Source organism: Strigops habroptila, chromosome Z, assembly GCF_004027225.2.
Source record: "Strigops habroptila isolate Jane chromosome Z, bStrHab1.2.pri, whole genome shotgun sequence".
Taxonomy (NCBI): Eukaryota; Metazoa; Chordata; class Aves; order Psittaciformes; family Psittacidae; genus Strigops; species Strigops habroptila.
Window position 1 is genome coordinate 60,445,187 of NC_044302.2, and position 21,631 is coordinate 60,466,817.

The window sequence follows — 21,631 nt, forward strand, 5'->3', positions numbered from 1 at the left end:
CGTAACTCTAATAGACCTAACAAATTGAATAGTTTTACCTCTTTCAGATAGTATCTAGCTCCTCTTATTTCTGCTAATTAAAAACAAGACTTCATCTGATCGGCTGTTATTATCGCTCTGTTTGTTTTACTTCATTGGTGTTATTCACTGGCCTTCACTGACATTTAGCTGTGAAGGGGGTAAAACCAATATGGAACTAATCTGCAGTAAGCTACCATGCCATTATTTCATTTACTAACAGCTGTTTCTCCTGCCATGTCCTGCTAAAACTACAAAAAAAGCCACACGTATAATCTGTTCTGTCATCTAGCTGGTGACTGTGAATATAAAGCAACTTTACTGATAATCTGAATTTTCTATTATGATTATCTGAACACTGTGATGGCAGCATAGCTAGAACAGACTATTGCCCTTTCCATTACTGGATCTTTTCTTAGTAGTCTACATGAAACGGCAGTTACCCAAGTGTGTACTTTGCAGAACCTCCCTGATTTGTGTAAACACTAATCATACCACCTTTGCCAAGAAAATTGGCTTGTGGTAACTTAATGGCAGATTTAGTTATACTGAAACAAAACAAAGTTCCATTCTTAGTAACCTAATGGTGAGGTGTAACAGGTATTGAAACCCCAACTCTGTGTGGGGTGAGGGACCTTCCACCCTGGCACAGCCATTTTCAACCTGACTGCTCTGAAGGTTCCAGTTTGAACGCACTTTTACTGCACAGCCAACAGATAGCATGTCAGCTCCGATTCTCAGAACCAACACGCTCATTAAGCAGGTTCTTCTGTGTAAGGCTTGCAGAGAACCTGGAAATACTTCTGTAAGAAAAGCTTTTTTCAGGACATCACTGCAACAAATGCGCGTTTTATGCATTTCTAGGTTAGGCAGTTTTTGCTTCACAGCAAACACTAAACACGATACAGCACGCTCTGCAAGCGGTAACCTCGCTAACGGGTTGTTCAGCCCGTGCTCTACAATCACAGCGCACACCGACAGCGCGCTGCCTGGAAGACACAACGCGAACGATCGCAGGGGACGGATACCCGCGGGCCGCCCCGTACCCGCCGCAGCAGCCCGGGGCACGCCAGGGCCTGCCCGAGCCCGCCGGCGTTTGCCGGGCCGGGCCGAGCCGCCCCGTGCCGGGCAGTGCCGGCGCCCGCCCCGAGGTGCTGCGTGAGACGACCTGCGCGAGCCGCCTCGCGCCCCGCGGTTATTTTGACCCCGGCGGCAGCCCGTACCGGCCGCGCCCGGAGCGCCGCGGTGACGCAGCGCGTGCCCCGGCGCCCAGCGCCCAGCCAACCAGCGGGCGAGGGGCAGCGACCAACCCGCCGGACAGCCGCGCGCGACACGGCTGCGGCGGCAGCGCTCGCCCCGCCCCGCCCCGCCCGTTGCAACGGTCCGCCCGGCGCCGCGGTGCGGCCGGTCGCCTCCGCTCTGCGCCTCGCCGCCGCTCCCTGCCGCCGCGACAGGAGTGAGTGTCCCGCGGGGGCGCCCGCCCCACTCCCGGTCCCACCTGCCGGCCCTTCCGCGGCGGCCGGCCTCCGCTCCGCTCCGCGTTGCCCTGCCCCGCCCCGCCCGCGGTAGGTAGCGGGCGGCCGTGGGCCTGCAGCGGTGGGAAAGGAGGGCGTCCGCGCGGGGCGGGGCGCCGTGCCTCCCGGTGGCTCCTTCCGCGGGGAGCAGCGGCGCCGCCGGCCCAGGAGCGGTGGTGGCTGCAGGTGTCGGCCGCGGGGCGGTTGGCCGGGAGCGGCCGGGGCGGGTTTAAGCCGCTCGGTGCTGCGCTCGCTGAGCTGCCCCGGTTTAACTTGTCTCGTTCTTTGCCTTTGGGCGTCTGCACGGAGCCGCCGCGCGCTCTCCTCAGCCTCCCGTACGCCGCGAACGTGCTGGGCCGCGGGCGGGGGGCGGGAGCCCGGGAGCTGCCCGTCTCGAGGTGCGGGCGCTGCTCCCAGGAGCGAGTCCGCGAGGCTTTCATGTCGAGCGGCAAAAGCAGGGCCCGCTCATCCTGCGGTGTGTTCTGAAGAGGGCGCGTTAATTAAAAATGCGTCAGCTACGAGCAAAACATGCTGATCGTAATTAGAAGCCAAAATGCCATTGGGAAGCGTAGTATTTACTGATCACCGACTATTTGGTTATTTAAGGCTGCTACTATGTATTGGTACTATTTGTTGCATTAGTTGCATACAGTGAACCATAGAATGGTTAGGGTTGGAAGGGATTTTAAAGATCATCCAGTTCCAACCCCCCTGCCATGGGCAGAGACACCTTCCACTAGAGCAGGTTGCTCAAAGCCCCGTCCAACCTGGCCTTGGACACTGCCAGGGATGGGGCAGCCACAACTTCTCTGGGCAACCTGTGCCAGTGCGTCAACACCCTCACAGGGCAGAACTTCTTCCAAAGATCTAACCGAAATCTCCCATCTGCCAGTTTAAAACCGTTCCCCCTTGTCCTGTCACTACAGGTCCTTGTAAAAAGTCCCTCTCGAGATTGCTTGTAAGCCCCCTTTTTTCTGAAAGCTGCTCTAAGGTCTTCAAAGTGAATGTGAAATTTCAAAGTTTGTTAGATAAAGGTTGTTAGATAAAGGTTAAATAAAGCTTAACTAATTTCCTTTAACTTTTTTTTTTTTTTTTTTTTTTTTTGGTGGGGAGAAGGAATCAGAAGAGGAAAAGCAAGGGAGGTTACATTAGTTTGAGCACAGGATGCTGACTGACAAAGCCAGATTTACCTGGTCAGTTTTACATTTTAATCTTGAGTTTAAAAAAATGTTTTAAAACCGATTCTTTCTCAAAAACATTAATTTTTGCAAAGCGCAGCAGTAAATTCACCATATTCCCCTTACAAGCTGTGCAAGACCCTTTACCTTCCATGGGTTTATTGCTACTGTTTATGCCAGTGCTGCAATTCTCAAGTAGATTTCTAAAGCAGTATTTAGGGGTTGGTTTTTTTTTTGGTTTCGCTTGGTTTTGGCTGTCAAGTTACTTATGAAACTCATTGATGAGCTGATGACTTGAACTGGTGAGTTCACTTCAAGTAAATGTAAAGATTTAGAGCAGTTTAATGCAGCTTTATAGCTTTTGGTCAGAAGCATAAACCAAAGCAATTTAAGTGGACAGAGCTTCACCAACTGGGAGGACCTCCTGTGCAAAACTTCTGTAAACGCACCTTTTCGTTATTGGAAAAGTAGGTAGCTTGCTGTGGCAAGTGTATAAACAGGCAAAGATCAATATGTACTGTGCAGAAAGTGCAGAGGTTGATCGGGGCCAGTGGGGAATGGACATGTTCCTTCACTTACAAATGTATATTGTGTATTTCAGTGTTATTTCAACTTTACAAGCAAGTACTGAAGAGTGTATATCGATTGTAGATTATAATAAATATGTATTTTAGTAACAGAAACAAGTAGATTGTATGTGGGAAGAAGCTTTAGCATGATAATACCCTTTTTTCAAAGTGTTCTACAATCCATATCTTTATTAGCGGTTTACTTGACGATGAAAGTGATTAAATAGGAAGTGGGTTATATTTCTGGGCTCTTGAGCATGTTTTCCTTGAAAGAGTAAAGCTCCACATTTAAAGCTATGTGGTTATTTCACAGATGCTTGAAGATGTACTACTAGCATCAGGCCAGAGGTTCCTAAATTGTGCTGTACTGCTCACTTCTTAGAGGTGCTTCAACACTGCCAGTCAAATGGTAACTCACACACATGTGCAAAGCTGCACACAGGCCAGGAAGCTGCTGATGCTCAAACAAAATAAGCTTGTGGATGTGAGCTAAACTCTTCTTAGTATACATATTGGACAGTTACATTAGAGCTTTAAGAACTTCAGTATTTTGAAAGCTATTTCACCTGCAACAAGTGGGTAACTAAGTAACTGATACAAAAGGGATTTCAGGTTACAGTAACACCAGATGAGTGTGTTATTTTTATTACTGCAGTCTTCATTACATCATGTCTAAAATGAGACTGAAGCTCTTCAGGGCATTGATGGATCTTATATTTCTGAATATACTTAGTACATTTCAGGGAACTGAAGTTAAAAAGATCCCTTTTCAGTCATGTCACAATTTAGCTTTCTAAATATGTCTCCTGGTTTACCAGGAACTTAAGGTAGGGTCAGTACTTTGTGCTTACAAATTGCTGCATTGGACATGCTAAAGCTAAAGCAATACGTTACTTGTTTCATAAATGAGGCCAACTTGGGATAAGCTGTTGATTTAGTATCACGTTCCAAAACAATCTGTTGGTGTAGGCTGCCATGATTTATAGAAGAGTATAACCTAGGAAAGAGTCGAGCACCAAAAAAATTACTACTTGCTGGTCATAAGAAATGCCTTTATGCTGCCTTGAAATTATATGGTACATCAAGCTTATCTTACATTGTTGGTATATCAGTCTGAATAATATGTCATTTTGGTTTAGGAACTCTTCTCACAAAGAAGACATGACTTCTATAAATTAATATCATGTCGTTATTGAAGTATTTCAGTGAACTGTAACAGCAGAGATCCATGGGTAGTACTTGCTTAATATGCTTGTCATCTGGGCACTTCATTGCGTACCAACTACAGTCAGACAGCAAAAATATACCTGTTGCATTTTTGTTCTATTTGTTGAAAAGAGAGGGAGGAATTTGCAGCCATCTATTTCATAGTAAGGAACAGCTTCAGCTGCTATAGCTGAATACAGCCTCTTTTCATCATTCTTTATCACATGTTCTATCACTGCAGCTTGAAAATATGAAATGCTTTCAAATTGTGGGCAAAAGCAGTATTTGGCACCATTAGCAGCTGACAGCTTAATATGTTGTGCTGAAACTCCAAATATATTATATAAGTAGCTTGAGACTAGAAATGCCAATTTTTGACTGACTAGAGTAATCCTGTAGTGCAATTTCTTTTTTTTTTTTTTTTTTGAGAAAAAGTAGACTTTACAAGCTTCCAGTGTTATGACTGTTGTAGTCTCGTGTAGTGCCAAGAGCATCATGCAGTATTGTAAAATAATGTTATAGTGTGACTGGGCACTTATCTTTGGTGCCATTTTTCTGTGAAGATGTATCTTTAGCCTTTTCTCTGAGTTTCAGGTTTCAGCTCAGCATATATTCAAGTAGTAAGAACACAGTATGTCTCTGCTGTAAGTAATCTTAGCTCCTATGCAGAATAATTGTAGTTATTGAGTATTAAAATGCATTTAAAAACATACACACAAACCCAGGAAAATCTAAACTTACCCTGTTATTTAATCATCTAAAGAGTAACAAGTACTAATTACTTGTGGTGTTTTAGATGTGACTGATGTGGGGGGTTTTAGATCTTTGGTTGTTGTTTTAATATCAGCATCAGGTAGATTCGAAATCTGATGTCAACTTTGTTTTATTCTTAAAATGCAGCCAGCTTCATACGATCATTTTAGTTTTCATATTTTTGAGAGAAATGAAGTAGGGTAACTTTGTGTGAGAAGAAAGCTGTTCACTTTAACCTTTGTCTTCAGTAAACTTGAATAAGGACAGTATTAGCTTACTTGCTCATTCACCTTCACCTTGGAGAAAGAGAATGTAATACTCTTGCACCTATACAGGTGTGTCCTTGGGAAAGTCATAAAAACAATTTCTTGAAGTTTCTGTAGATTGTGGTGTTCCGTCATAGCAGTTAACAAGCAACACATTTGTAGACCATCTAAGCAGACATTCAACTTATGTTCACAGTTGCCGAACTGTAAGGATTCCTTTCAAATGGTACTTTCAAAAAGTATGTATTATTGCACTAGATCTGTCTATCATAGCATGCGTAGTTTCACAGATGCTTTCTGTGAAATTTAGAATCGTTGATGAAATAACATCACTTTCAATCTTCTAATTTATTAAACTTCACCTGGAAAAATTGCAATTAGCCAAATATTCTTAAGCCACCCTTTCCCCCTCCCCCCCTCCCCCTGCCCCACTCCCAAACTTTTACACTAGATAAATGATTTGTACTTTGGGATGGTGTCATGGGAATCTACAGATTGGCTAGAACTACAGGGGGCAACATAAGGTGTGTTTCCCACTTCCCACAACAGATTGTCTGTGTTGTGCAGTAAGAACAGCTGTTTGAGAACAGCATCAACCACAATGCTGGGCTCACCTTCCTGTGGAGAAAACTGCTTGTTGAATCCCCCGTGGCTTGGGAACAAAGTGGTACTACCTGTAGAATAAGAGATAAGGCTGCTTACCAAATCTGGAGCCTGCATATGCATATCTCCTTGCCTTCCTTCTCAAACCTTGTTTGTCAGGCTCCAGGGATGGCATCTGAAATAGTTTTGGAGCATGACACTGTTTCCGGTTGGTTTGGTGATTTGTTTTGGAGGGTTTTTGTGGTGTGTGTTTGTTCGGGGTTGGTTTGTTTTTTTTGTCTTGTGTGGTTTTGTTTTATTGTTGGGTTTTTTTTTCCCCCCTTTTTCCTCTCCAGATCATGAAGGCCAACTTCTTTCAGGGCCTTATACTACTTTTTTCTATCAAACATAATCTCTCAGGCACAAATTTTTTAGCTATAAATAACTATTTTTTTATAGATTATTCTTTTGTAGTTCTTTTTTGAATTCTTAAGATAATACAGTTTAGCAAAAATATAAAGAAATAATACAGAGTTTGGGTGTGGTTTTTTTTATTTTTATTTTTTAAAAAAACTAATCCTGCAGCTAACAGATATGAATTGCTGATTGTTTGGTCAAACACTGTTTTCATTCTTATTTCTGTGCTACTTTCCTAGGAAACCTAGTAACTAAGAAGAAGCCAGCTTAATAGGATTTCAGATGTGGCAATGGCATCTGCTGTAATCAGTTCGGTTCCTACCACTGCATCTCGTTTTGCTTTACTACAAGTCCTAAGTGATACTGATTCAGAGCCTGGAAAAGGAAAAAGTGGCCGAGGTGTCAGTAAGTCTCAGGCTTCAGGGGGAAGACAATCTGCAAATGAGAAAAAAAGAAATAAAAGAAGAAAAAAGAAAGAACAGCAGCAGAGTGAGGCTAATGAGGTAAAGGGATTATATTTTCAGTACTGGGTGAGGTTGTTATCTGAGCAATAACTTTTGCTGTCTCCCAACAAGTCATTGGTTTGTGTAGGTTTTTGTTCTTTTTGGGGGGTTTTTTTTGTTTGTTTTTTGGTTTTGTTTTTTTTTTTAATGGAACAAATGCTACTTAGTCAAAGGGACGGCATTTTTTTTCTTTGGTTTATTAAGAATTTGTAAGTAGTATACTCCCTGCTATACAAGTTGAAAAATTCTAATGAGCTAAATTGCTCAGGTTTTTTGAGCAATTATCAAATTCAGTATGTAAAACAACCAAAACCCCCAAATCCATCTTTTTTCTTTTTAATATCTGTTAAGGTTAAAATCTTTAAAATTTTCGTAGTTGCAGTAGTGCTAAGTGATTTTTTTTCCAGCTTTGATGTTATTTTTACATTGAAGATTAAGTTTTTGATAAGCAGACCCTAATGTTTCTTTATGCCTGCCTTAATATGATCAAAACTTTTTAACTCTGTCAGAATAACTGTGTGTATGCATATGCATTGCATATATCTACAGAGATTCATTTGCAGGGAAATAATACTTATTCTTGTGATGGCCGAGAGACAAGGGCTGAGTTTTTTTCTTCACCTTAGCGTGTACTGTCTATAGCTATACTCCACTGAAATTGTAAATCAGAATGGTCTGCACCAGTGTTTTTGCCAGCACTTCCATCTGAAAAAGAAAGCAGGGTTTATAGTGCTGGTGCAGGCAGCAAGAGAGACACTAGTGAAGCACAAAAGGCGGTATGGCAAGGGACTGTTTAGAGGGGAAGGAAAACAATTCTGAGATATCCGCATTATTGCCTGATTTTGGGTAACACTCAGCTAAGGTGATCTGCCATTTTAAGAAGGAGTCATGACACTCGATGAACACACATTAAGGAGAATGCTTGTGTTGTACTTTGTTTCTCTTTGTTTCATCAGTCATCTGATAATAGCTTCTTTCTCCCTTCCAGGAGCCTTTATGTTAAGGAAATCCTGTCTCTAAATTGATAGTATGTTGTATTGCTGCTTTTATTTTCACTCCAAGTAAGGACCAGAGTGTCGGTTAATGTTTAGGCTGGAGCAGTCAATGTCCTTGAGCTGCCAAATTTGCAGTTATTTGTTCACTGTGAAATTTTGTAATTTTGTAAGGTATCTTTAAGATGGCACTGTTGCATCCATATGGTGCAGCAGTTAAAAATAATGCTTACTGCAGGTTCTTAAAATCTGATGAACTAAGGACTGTCTGTATTGTTCTCTTTCTACCTGAACCTCTGGTTCCTCTGTTTGCTGATGCCAGATTTATGTATACTGCCTTTTTTTTGGCATTATATTTAACTTCAGTCAAGTGTGAGCACACCGTGATTCCTGATCCAGTATGAAATCTGTCAGACAGTTATCTCTTCAGATTTGTTGAAAGTATTTTCAGATAGCAAAATGGATTTACTTTTTCGTTGGTTTATGTTATGTCTGTGGTGCTTCTGATCCACATTTTTCCATGATTTGACATTACGGTGTGTACCTTAAATGATTAAACAAAAGTGTATCCCAAACTACAGGTTTGGGATACATTTACTAAGGTAAAGCACACACATTAATGTCTGAATGCCTTTGTTGGTCCATTAAGACTTTCTGTGTACTAATGTTAAAAATAACTGGTTTTCAGCTCAGAAACCTTGCTTTTAAAAAGATTCCTCAGAAATCCTCACATGGAGGCTGTTTATCTCAGCATGAACAAAAACTGAACACTGCAGTGCAGAAGAGCACTGGGGAAGAAAACTGGCAGGAGTGGAGACAAAGAGATGAGCAGGTACACCTTGCTGTGTTTAGCTGTCTTTGGCTTTCCTGAAATGCGTTACTCCATGAAGATAAGTCTCATGGGGAAAGAGAGATGGCTGGACAGGAAACAACAAGATACTGCCACATAGAAGGAAAGATTTCAGTGGAAATTCAGGCCACATCTTCTATCAGATACAGTTTAGAGCCAGCACGTGCTGCTGTTTGCATACCTCATAGCTGGACTGTGAATACTGGTGTATGGTAAAAGGAATTTACATCATTTGGACAACAAGTAGAAGTACTACCATGGAAGGATGGTGAAATGCTGTGGTAGCAGCAAAACTGGGGAAGTTTTGGTGGAGCAATATATGGATATACAATACAGATCCACAGTAAAGTAGGCTTGGTAAGTTTTGTTAGGCATGAAATAACTAGCTCCTTTCTAGGTAACAAAGAACTGAGTGCTGACTGTCCTTCAGCATGCTAGGGTACTCCTATCAGTGCAAGTACCTCTGGTTTTTTATGTTAGAACATCTTAATTGCAATTAATATTGTGAGTAGGGTTCATTAGTACTTGAAGAGTACAATAGAGAAAAAGCAAAGGCTGACTATGTCTGTATGAAGGCAAATAAAATGCTTTTACTGTGTTTCATTTTCCCAAACTACCACAAACAAATTACACTGTGAAATGCACTTAATCTGAAACAGTAATCAAGTCCTTACCTTGAACAACTACAATAATTTGCGCTTGTGACGTCAGTTAGGAAGAGTACTTACACTTAAAACTAGGCTTTTTGGTTCTTGACTTGAATTCACCATTATAATACTGCTTTTTGATACTGAAGAACACACAGTGATTTTCTTGGTCTTTTAAATTATGAGAGTGTTATGAATTGTTTGCAGTACTCAACTATTTTAGGCCAAAATGGCATACACGGACAAAGAAAGAATTTGTTCCAGTGCATTTTTTTAAGATAGTGCTTAAGGAAACGTTGTGGTACGCTTTTTTCTAAATTCCTTTTAAATTACTGTCTGCTCTGCAGTTATTTACTGCAGATAATAGTTTGGGCTCTTTTGTTATGCTTGAAGATTCCCTTCAGAGTACGCAACTTTGCACAAACTTTTTGACAAATTGCTAGTAAGTGTCACCAACTGGAGTTAAAAAGTGTTTCATGAAGCAGTTGAACTTCTAAGCTGGCATGTACTAGGATGTTATTTTCTTTTACAGAGAAACTTTAAACTTGTCTCACAAAAAAGATGGTATTGAACTACTTCTTGTTCTAATTAACACATGATACAGAAAGCAAAGTTGATGAAAGACTAACATTTGGATATTGTCCTTGGTTTGGTTTGTTGTTGTTTTTTTGGGGTTTTTTGTTTGTTTTTTGGTTTTTTGTTTGTTGTTTTTTCTTTTTTAATGGTGTTGCTAATGCTTTGGTATAGATGTCTCCTTAGACAGGGAGCAATGACTTAATAATCTCCTTGAAAATTTCCAGAGCTGATTAACTTCAGAACTACTTTTTAAGGTATGGATTTGCTTAGCGCAGTAGTTGCAGGGGTTTTTTTTATTCTATGTGGTATGAAGCAATTATTTCAGGTAAAGAATTCTATATTCTTAATTACTGGCTGGTGAAATGGTCAGGCAAAGTTATAAATGTCTATTATAACTAATTGCAATCTGAGTTACAACTCAGTTATAAACATCTATTCTTACTAATTGCAATCTTACTGACTTATAGGCTGTCAAGTTACCATAAGGTTCTTTTATTTTAAAAATAACTTTAGAGCAATTACCATAATTCTAACATATGATAGTTATCATTCTAAAGACATCTAAAAGTTAATAAAAGCGTCTCTTCTCTGCATTGGAGAAACCGAGTGGCAGGAAGGTTCAAGCTGCAACTGGCATATGCTTATCTGAGAAGAGAGATGTGAGTTTGAATTCTTCAAATTCAGAAGGCATGAAATCCTAGCCTCTCAGTTCCTTAGCGTCCCTTGTCCAGTAATACAATGTTGATAATTATGAGGTAAATTTTAAATGGTATACTGCAGGGGATAGTGATGTTCAGCAAGGGGTTAGGAGCAGTGTCTCCTTGTTTCCGCAGAGGTCAGCTCCACAAAGAGCATCTCCCAGTTAATGAAAAGGTCCTCTTTTCATATTTATGATCAAAATTACCATACTGCCTGGCACTTTCCTTTTAAAGGATTGTCAGTATTTGTCTTTATCTGTAGAGCTATTATGTATATAGCATGGTCTTTCTTCGGCAAAGCTTTTAAGAGAGTCGCTGTAAGGGATTTGTGCATGGATCTCAATTTCTTACAACTCTATTAGATGTACTCCCAGTACCTAAGCAAAGGGAACTTATGGTTTCTAGATTTTTTGATGGGTTTAAGTGGTTGTGAGCCTATAGCTGTCTACTCCTAGTCAGGCCATGCACAGAAGCAGGACTAAATGTTCCTGGGAAACTAGGAGGCTTTGCGAATATTCAGGCCTAAAGCTCTAAACTCCACTGTTGTGTAGTACTGACCTTTGTTTGGCCAGCTTCAGTCAGCCTTGCCCAGAAGGGAATGACTGCTAGATAAGCAAATTATGATAGGGTTACTGTTGCATGTAATTAAAGACCACATAATGCAATTTTTGTGCAATTGCTTAATAGTTACAACAACATTGTGATAGTACTAATTCTTTAATTATGTAGGAGCTTACATGCAAAATTAGCGCTTTCAGAGGTAGAAATCCTGATCTCATCTTTCTTGTGAGTTTAGCTTATTAATTGTTCTCTTTTTGATAGTCTCTGTTTTTAATCCCCAGTCTCTCTTTTTTCATCATGTTCCTGTTGAGTTTTCCAGTGTAGTAGACTACAAGGCCTAATTTTTGGTAGATAACTATCATTGTCAGGTTGGATTCAACAGTTGTGGGCAAAAATAGTTCCTTGGTTTTTGGGGAATTTCAGTCAATTTAACTTACTGTCAGTTATCAAACCTCTAATTACTGATTCTGATACTGAAAGAAAACAAACATTTAAGGAAAAGATCCACCCTGGCCGCCGCAAAAACCCTCCTCTTTGTTGTCGGGTCTCCTTGCTGCAGGCAGCACAGGTTGTCCGGGTAGTGCTCTGGTGAAGATCATCACTGCCAGCTGCCACTCCTGCTTGCCGCCTGTGCATGCAGCCCTTTGGGGTTCTGAGGTGCCTGCAGCCTGGCTGCTGTGGTGCGTCCTTGGCTCTCCCACACCTCCCCTGCTAGAAAAACCTTGCCAGTGAGGCCCTGTGCAATCAGTCAATGGTAAGCTTAAACCACAAGCCAGATGCAAAGCTAGGAATGATAGCACCCCAAAGTCTATGTAAAACATAGCAATTTATGCTGAGAGCACTATTCTACTGTGTTTCAAATAACCACTCGAACAGGGCTGGTTCACTGTGGTGGAAACTAGAAGCTACTCAGGTTTTGTCTGTAGTGAGACTGATCGTATGAATTGTTGAACACTTAGGAAGAATGTGTGTGCTTTTACCCTATACAGAAAATCACTTTCAAGCATATATAAAGCATATGAGAACTTTTAGGTTTTTTTCAACATGGTTGCTATAGACAAAAAGGTAAGTATGTCATGCAGCCCAGTTTGAGCAAAGCACATTAAGACCACTGAAGTGTTTATTCACAATAATAGCTATTGTAGTTTAAGTTGGAATGAATGAAAGGACCTCAATTTGAAATTCAAAGAGCAAGAAAATGATGGTTAAAGTAATTATTTTTACTAATCACTCTAAGAGCAAGAAAAAGGCATAGCTAGCTGTGCTGCCAAATGGAAGCCTTATTCTTCTTCGTATCAAACAGTGGATTGTAGTGATTCCTTAAGAGAGTAGACCTCAAAGGAACCAGAGTTTTGCATTCAACAAGTTAATTTTGGTTAACTTTGCCTTAAACAATAACGTATGTTATTAGCTGTTTATACCTTTACACTATTCATTTTTGCTCCATTGAACTGTTGCTGGAATTGGTCTTCTCAGGAGCAGGACTTTCCTGTGATTTCCTATTTCTTATAACACAAGAAAAAAGATATCCTTCATTCCTGTTGTGTTGTTCCTAGTTCTTAATACCTCACACCAGGAAAGCTTCAAATTTTCTTTTCATCTCCCGCCCTGTTCCCCAGAAAAAGGCATGTTTAACCTAATTTTTTCACTCTAATGGATGAGTGCTTAGACTTCATAGTAGGGTACAATGACATTTTCATCCTTTGACATCTTCTGGTTTTCATGTTTCAAACTAAAAAACTATATTAAAGAAATCCCATGTAAATAAATCATCAGGATGGGAACCATTACATAAAGATGTGCAGAACTTACTGTATGCTTCCATCCATCACAAAGTTTCCTGAAGCAAGATATTTTATTAGTTATGGTACAGAAAGATATATTACCAGTTAATAATACCGTATGTCACATCAGTGAGACTTGGCTTTTTGGCAATTGTAGTCATATGTGTATTGAAACTGAAATTTTAGTGTGGTCTTAGTGGGTTTGTCTGCCTTTTTTTTTTTTTTTTTTTTTTAACAACCTGATTACATGAAATGTTAATTTTGTTTCTTCAGCTGACATCTGACATGTTTGAAGCTGATCTTGAAAAAGCATTGCTGCTAAGCAAACTTGAATACGAAGAACACAAAAAGGTATTTGTGGGATTCATCCTAATGTAAAAGCTATACAATTTTGAGGTTTGAATTAAAAAAAAAAGGGGAGGGAGGGGGACAAAAAACCTAAAAGTACCATTTTCTTCATCTAAATTGTTTGCTAACACTGTTCAGATGCTTAAGAGTTCAGAGAAATACTGGATTTGAAAGAAATCATATATAATAGTATTTGGTGGTTTGGTTTGTTCTTGATTAGCCTGTAAAGGTGGAAAATTAGTTCTACTTTTCAATGTTCTGGCACATGAATGTGCTGGAATTTTTTAGGAGTACACAAGGGATCTTGACCTTCCTCAGAAAACAGCCAGCACACTTGAAGAGTAGGAGAATTAAAGCACAGAATTCTCAGGCCTTAAAGTGTTATTTATGGTTGAATCATTTGCATTTTTGCTAACATCTTGTCTCTGTTTTGAGTGTAAATACTTTAGTCCTAATAAGCGTTATACATTTTCTTTGCTGGTCAGGATGCTCTTTTCTCAGCGGTTCTTATGGAACACTGAAAAATTGCACTGAAGTATGCTTAGATGAAATACTTCTTTCTATCAGGCAGTTGCTCATTTGAAATAAATCAGAAGCCAATGAAATGTTATTAAAATATCTAAAATATAATTATGCATCGTAAAGAAAAAATTGCACATCTCTGCAAATATCTCTGTACAATATTTCTTTTTCGAGGGGGGAGTACCACAGTTTTTGAAAACCAAGGATAAATTTTTAGCTTACATACTAAAAGTTAATTTTTAAAGTGAGGACAATCTTCAGGCATAGTAGCATGGCGTTGTTTGTAGATTTTTGAGAATTACCTCTCAATAATTTAAAATGCATATATTAAAAATATACAGTACATGAGTACTCTGAACAAATCTTGTTTCTATGGAAAGAAAAGCACTTAATTTCCATATTTGCTTCTACCTATCTTTTTTCTTAAGATTATTTAACATTTAAGATTATTTTTAATGAAAATATTTCATTAGTATCTAAGATTATTTTTAATAACTGTGAGATTGATAATTTGCTAAGAATGTTAATGTGGATGTGTGGGGATGGGGAACTCTGGTTCAAATGGCTGTCATGTACCAGGCTGTCTGATTTCAATAGCAGTAAGGTCAGTTGGTAGAGCATTGCTGCACACTAATGGCTTTCTGACTTCTACTGAATGAGAAAACATATTCTGAGAATAAAAGAAGGTACAATAAACCACTGTTGTTGGAGTTTTGTGGGGGTGTGTTTAAGAAAGTACTACCGTGCCTTGTGTAGCACACAGCCTTCCTACCAGGTATTTTCAGTTTATAAGTTTCTGGATAAAATTTGGTGTAGGTGGTTCAAGTATTAGGCTGATAGTTCATCTGCTGTTTAGTGAAGAGCAATGCTCTACTTCAGAGAACAGAATCTATGCTTTATTGCTGATACGTTTTGCATTCTTTAAATGCATCTGAAGCCTGCAAATTACCGTTCAGGCTAAAGTCTCCTTTAGTACATTATCAGTAATTTTTTTCCTTTATAAAGAATCAGAAAAAATATTTGGGTATTGAAGAAAATTATACCAGTGGGACTTTATTCTTCTAGGCGTATGAAAACGTTGAAAGTACTTCACCTCAGTCAAAGTCTGTGAATAAGAAAAAGAACCAGCAAGGAAAAGACAAACCTCTCACTGTGTCTCTGAAAGACTTTCAGTCAGACAGTAATATAGGTATGCCTTATCATACCATATGAGCTGTTCTACTTGGAATTTGCAGTGTGTGTGCTAACAGGAAAATGCCTTTCTGTCTCTCTTCATTAACACTGTGGTTAAACAAACACTAAATGAGTTGCAGTCAGTGTGTCCTACAGAGTCTAAAAGCTAAGTGTTCATTATATAATAATGAAAATAAGAGCTTAAGGAAAACATAATTTCATGCAGTACCCCTGGGATGGACTCAAACACTTTTAATTTGACTTTTAAAGTTCTACATGTTTGTTTTTTTTTTTTTTTTTTACTAAGTTTGCATTCCTCAGGCAACTGAGTTTGTCCATTTCCTGGGTAACAGCAAGTCATTGTTTACCTTTCTTTGTGATACTGGCTATTATTAAGATGAGTAAATACTGAAATAACTTATAATATGCATGATTTATATGTTTGAAATTCCTTCATCTGTGTCTGTAGAGCAGAGATTCTGAGCTTTAGTGACGAAATCAAGGTAGATGCTAGAAAAAGAAGAAAGTAATTTGTTTTCTGAGGTTTTTATTTTAAGGATGTTTTTATCTAAACCTACAATAGTTATTAAGCACATAATTTCCAACTAATCTGAACAGAGGAAAAATACCGAAAGCACAGCAATCTGAAAGGCATGGAAGGCATTCAGGTATACAGTGAGATAATGTACTGTAGAAGTCTAAATAGACGTAAAAAGAAACAAATCAACAAATTCCTTGAGTGTCTGTATCAAAGACATTGCCTTCCACTCTAACTGAAGCAAACAAATATGGGATGCTGCTTTTGATTAAATAGTCTGAAAGATCTGGGAGAAGATGCAAATACAGGATTGGTGTAATACATAGTTATAATCTTGGCCTCAAGTGCTTTAGTAATGACTTATAATTGTGACTTTTGAGAGGAGAGTTAATTTTGAAGTACTCAAATAGGTGGTGTTTTTCCCCACTTTTCAAAATGTCTTGTTTCAGTAGCCATCTGTAAAAGATTTGAGTAACTTACTGATGTCATTTTTTTCTATTCTTTTCAGATAACCCTGCTAAAAAACACGAGGTAAGTCTTATTCAAACTAGTTTAATTTAAAAAAACCCAACAAACAAACAAAAAAAGCCCCAACCCAAAACAAACAAACCACAACTACAATTCTTAGGTTTAAAAGGTAATTGTTTTGGTGCTTTCTATAGTGACAATCAACTACACATTCGAAAACTGACTGATTTCAGTTTGGAAAATCTTTAGATATAGATTCAATAGAAATGTATATCCCCAGTTCTTGCATCTTGAGAACTTAGTATTGGTTTTCTTAGAACTACTTCATGCTTCTTCAGTTTTCACATAGTCTTTGATGCAACTTGCAGATTTAAAAGCATGTTAAAAAATACAAATTATAGTCAAAAAGAGAAGCAAAAGGTAAGAAAGAACTGTGATGCTACTATGTTGTGGTGCAGTCCACAAATATTAAAATTCTTAGAGGAAAGATTTTTTTAACAGTGAAATAAAAGATAAATTACTAAATTCCAACTTCACACTATTGTGTAATCTCATCATCAGCTAAATGTTAACTGTTAATTAATTTCTAGGCTTTTCAATTGGTATCATATTCTTTCAGCGGAAGTCACAGTATTCTTGGAAATACACAACTTATATAATTATCTAAATATAATGCTTTTCCATGACTTATGCTATTTTTTAAACATGTTGATTTCTAGCTCAGTATTAACTTTTATGTAAAGGAAGGTATGTTATTGTACTTGTTTTTGACAGGAAGTGAACGCTTCCCAGTCTTCGTTGCATGATGGAAAATTTTTCAACAGGCTGGAAGATGATGTTCACAGAATACTTCAAAAAGAGAAAAGGAGAGTCCATCTCAATGATTACAGTGAAACAGATAACTGCAGATCTCATGAAGACAACCAGGCATGTAAAACATTCTGAAGAAGTTTGCCTAATGAAGCCTATTCAATGATCAGAAAAGAACACTTGAGTAGAAAGCGCACATCAAAAGCATGATAATCTTAAAGAATTAATAAACACACAACACTAATATTTTTATCTATATGAGGAGGTATTTAAATTACTTGATTTTTTTAACATGAAACACTTGTGATTGAAATAATTTTTGCTCCACAGAACATGCCAATATTTATTTTTGTGTTTCTTATCCTTTTGCTACCTATTCAAATACCTCTTAAGTTTTGATCAGAAATTCTGTTCCCTAACAAATAAGTTGCCTTTCCCAAGAATCAAATTCACATGACTAGATTATTAAGAAATACTGTTTTCTTGTTTATAGGAGAGTGCTTTGAAAGATGGAAAAACCGAGCGACTAAAGCTCGAGCTTGAAAAGAAAGATGCAGAAATTGAGCAACTGAAAAATAGAATAACTCAGTGGGAGGTATGTAGCTGATAATACCTTCAAATAGTAGGCAATTCAAAATTATTGTTCATTTGAAACAAAATCTTTATTAAAATATGACTAATCTGTAGAGATGCTTTAGACTGGCTGCAGATTACATATTTACAGTGCAGATATTTCCTTCAGTACCAAATGAAGTGGTCTTTCTTGATAAGTAAGTTAAGCTTCTAAAAATAATCAAAAGAATCAAGACAAAGTATCTAGAAATAAACTTCATATCCAGCATATCAGTCACTGCTTGTTTTATAGGATCGCTACGTTCATGGTCAAAAAATAAAGTTGTAATGTAAGACTAGGCAAGATCTTGAGCAATCTGATCTGCCTTGGAAGTTAGCTTTGCTTTGAGCAGGAAGTTGGACTTGTTGGGTCTATCCCAAACTATTAATTCTACTCAGCTTTTCTTGCATTTAAGAACTACATATCATTGGGACTTTTTCTAGATTCAGTCTAATATTTGGTTAAAAAAATGAATGAAAATTTTGCCACCTTTAAGAGAAGTTCCTTTAAAGCTGCAGTTCAACAAGAATGGAGTCCTGTATTTTGTTACATTTTTTCCTATTACATACAAGTGAAATTGGAAATCTGATTTACCATATGCTAAAACATAGCAGGAAAAAAAAATAAATTTGTTCGTTAATAAATACACGTATAATTACACTAGATTGGAGTAGCTAGGGAGAATGCCTGCCTCCCTGTTTTCAGTCCATGTTAGCATTGTTTGGATGGTATCTAGAACAAAAAGGGCAAAATTTCCACAGGGAGCTGGCATTGTAACAAAATACAGTGAAGCATCATAGAATTATTTTCAAAATATTCTGTAACCAATTTTATTTATTGTTGAAAATAGACTGATCAGGCTGACAGATTGGGAGTTTTCTGATGCTTCCAATAAGTACTTGTAGTAATAAAAACATGAACTTCGTTAAGAGCTGTTTACAGACCATGTACTAAGGTTGGGATCCCCAGGTGAAATTTGAAAGCATAAAACCATTCATATTTACTACTATCAGCACTTGTTCACATTTGACAGAATAAACATGGTGCATGAGGATACTGGTGATGGACAATGTTTAATTTTATGAATTTGTCCAGAGACATGAATACAGTTTTAGGTAGCCATGAAAGGTCTGGCTTAAATCTAATTATCCTCAAGAACTGGTGTGATACTCTAAGTGAAAGATAGTAGCTTCTTTATTAGAAAAAAAGAATGTCTGAAATTAAACTTCTTTGTTTAAAAGTAAACTGTATGAGAAGACTTGTGACAGGAAAAATAACTTTACAGCTAAGGTACATGGCTAGAACCGACACTGGTGGCCAGTTAAGGTTATGACTCACTTGTGAAGAAAATACGGTGATGTCAGATTGGAAAAGCCACCAAAAATATGTTCTTGAGCAGAAAAGTGTAAAGAATTGAAAAGGAAAGGAACTGTGATGTAAGAACAATAACTACAGAAAAACCCCCCAACCCAATCTGTAGAGCAGTGTGGTCTTGTCCTACTTGTCAAGCAACATGGCAAACTATTTATATTACCTTGGTATCTAGAAAAGTGCATTTTAATTGTTATAATTTTTCAGGGGAGAAACCAGAAAGCCCTTGATGCAACAGGCTTATAACTTGAGACAGACCTGAGTGGTTGTTCTTGCACTATCAATGCGTTGACATAACTTTATTATTTTAACTTGCTCTAAGCCTTGTGCTTGCCTTTTTTTCTCAGCTCTCAGTTACAAATCCACTTCTCCTGTTGTGTATTCCTTACGTTGGCTGTGATTTAATTAAGACATAGATGATCTTAAAGGTCTTCTCCAACCTAAATGGTTCTATGATTCTGCGTTTCTCTGATTAGATCCTCTGCAGAAGTTGTCATTTTAAACTCTAAATCTGACTCTAAGTCATGCTTAGCTTATAGAATACTTTTTTTTGGTAGTGTATACCTGTAATAATTCAATCTCTTTAATACAGGCAAAGTATAAAGAAGTAAAAGGAAGAAATGCCCGGCTTCTGAAGATGATGCAAGAAGGTGAAAGTAAGTAAGAGTTTTGTCACGGAATGTTAAATGTCTTTTTAAAACATGGAAGGAATTTACAAAGCCAATTTTTAAAAAGAACTTGACTCAGTGACAGCTATAAAGAACTAAGAAGCTATTAATTTCCAGGTACTCCAGTGAACTACAGAATTCAGTGGTCCACGCACTACTGCATTTCTGTTATATAATGAAATAATCAGTTGTATGTTGAGATGATTCTTAGAGATATAAACTGTCCAGTTACAGCTTAGGTACAATGATTCAAGTCAGCTGTCACTAGGAAAAAAAAAAAAATCTTATCTGTTCTGTACTGATCTCATCACGGTATCTGTTTAGACAGACTTAAGGAAACTGTTCAGTTCTTAATATCTATGCTAGCTGTGCTTTCAGCTGTTGGCAACACCCTTCTACACCCAAGCCACACAATTAATAGGGATAGCTAAACCACAGTTATTTATGTCACTGTGATAATTTGCTTCTGTTCTAACACTATTCAGAGTTTGTTGCCAAAGTTTCAGGAAAGATATGTTTGTGTATATATAGACACTCATGTATGTATATAAATATCATATACTTGTTATGCATAGTTATACTTCAGTATTCCTAATCTTGCTTGATGAAGTTTTTTGAGTCTGCTATGCTGGCCAGATTAATTTTGTTACAAAATTAGATTTTTCAATTAGCTTAAATTAGCTAAAAAAGAGCTCAAGTTTTTTCTTCAAAGTATGTTTACAAAAACTATGTCTTGGCTAGTTCAAATATTCATAACGTGATGATTCGCTCTACAGATTTTAACCAGGAACCATATTATTTCAGGTCAGTGTCTCAGCCAAGATGAAATATTTTCATCTTGCAAGGAAAGAGGTGAAGTTCTCAAGGTTTTTTCTTTGTTTGTGGAATAGCAGCTGTCGTGGTTTGAGCCCAGCCAGTAACTCAGAACCACACAGCCGCTCGCTCACTCTCCCCCTTCTTCCTCCCCCTCACTCCCGGAGGGATGAGGAGGAGAATCAAAAGAATGTAAACCCCATGGGTCGAGATAAGAGCAGTCCCGCAACTAAGGTATAATACAAAACCACTACTGCTACCACCAATGATAATAATGATTAGTGAAATAACAAGGGGAGAGGATACAATTGCTCACCACCCGCCGACCGATACCCAGCCCGACCCCAGCAGTGATCTGGGCCTTCCGGGTAACTCCCCCCGGTTTATATACTGGGCATGACGTGCTGTGGTATGGAATACCCCTTTGGCCAGTTTGGGTCAGGTGTCCTGTTTCTGCTTCCTCCCGGCTTCCCCTCCTCCCTGGCAAAGCATGAGACTGAGAAAGTCCTTGGTTGGAATAAACATTACTTAGCAACAACTAAAAACATCAGTGTTATCAGCGTTGTTCCCAGGCTGAAAGTTAAAAAACACAGCACTGCACCAGCTACTGAGAAGGAGAAAAATGACTGCTATAGCTGAACCCAGGACAGTATCCACCCCTTATTCCATACCATTCACGTCATGCTCAGATCCCACATCTCTCAACACACCATCGTCCCTGTCCCATATATACACATATATATACACCCACACCCACACACAGCGAAAGATATCATTCCCTAGTCCATGGACCAGTCCCTGTAAAATTGCTGAATTCATCCAGTCCATGATGTCAGGCTCCATCTCTTGTAATAGTCTTTCAGGGCAGGAGGGACGGTATGTAGTGTTGGATTGTTGCCTGCTGATGACACCGCCAAACTCGTCTGGTCATTGCTGAGCTCGTCTGGTTTCCTCAAAATCCATTCTTTGTTGAGGTGATGATCGGAGGGAAGTCAGGGTCAGTTGATGGTGACCTGAAGATATCTAGCTGGTGGGCTATAAAAGTGTTATAGAGCAGGCAACAGTGTACAATTGAGTTCATTGGCTGTTTTCCCCCAAAATCAAATCCCCTTGAGGTACACATCAGACTTCCCCATCTTCCCGCATTACCCACCAAGTATATCCAGGTCCCTGAGCAAAAGCAACCCCACGAG

The 21,631-nt window shown here is 38.7% G+C and overlaps 1 protein-coding gene across 2 annotated transcripts in view; it reads left to right on the top strand.

The window, feature by feature from the left end:
- The first annotated feature begins 995 nt into the window (after positions 1-995).
- Positions 996-21,631, top strand: part of GKAP1 (G kinase anchoring protein 1) — a 28,236-nt gene continuing 7,600 nt past the window's right edge. Inside the window, exons 1-9 of one of the 2 annotated variants that reach the window (XM_030471032.1) lie at positions 996-1,474; positions 6,743-7,006; positions 8,687-8,830; positions 13,388-13,465; positions 15,050-15,173; positions 16,204-16,226; positions 16,938-17,090; positions 17,467-17,568; positions 19,550-19,613. In XM_030471032.1, coding sequence (XP_030326892.1) covers positions 6,794-7,006; positions 8,687-8,830; positions 13,388-13,465; positions 15,050-15,173; positions 16,204-16,226; positions 16,938-17,090; positions 17,467-17,568; positions 19,550-19,613 — 901 coding nt within the window. In that variant the 5' untranslated portion in view covers positions 996-1,474; positions 6,743-6,793. The remainder of the gene's footprint in view (positions 1,475-6,742; positions 7,007-8,686; positions 8,831-13,387; positions 13,466-15,049; positions 15,174-16,203; positions 16,227-16,937; positions 17,091-17,466; positions 17,569-19,549; positions 19,614-21,631) is intronic. The other variant, XM_030471033.1, reaches the window with a different exon arrangement.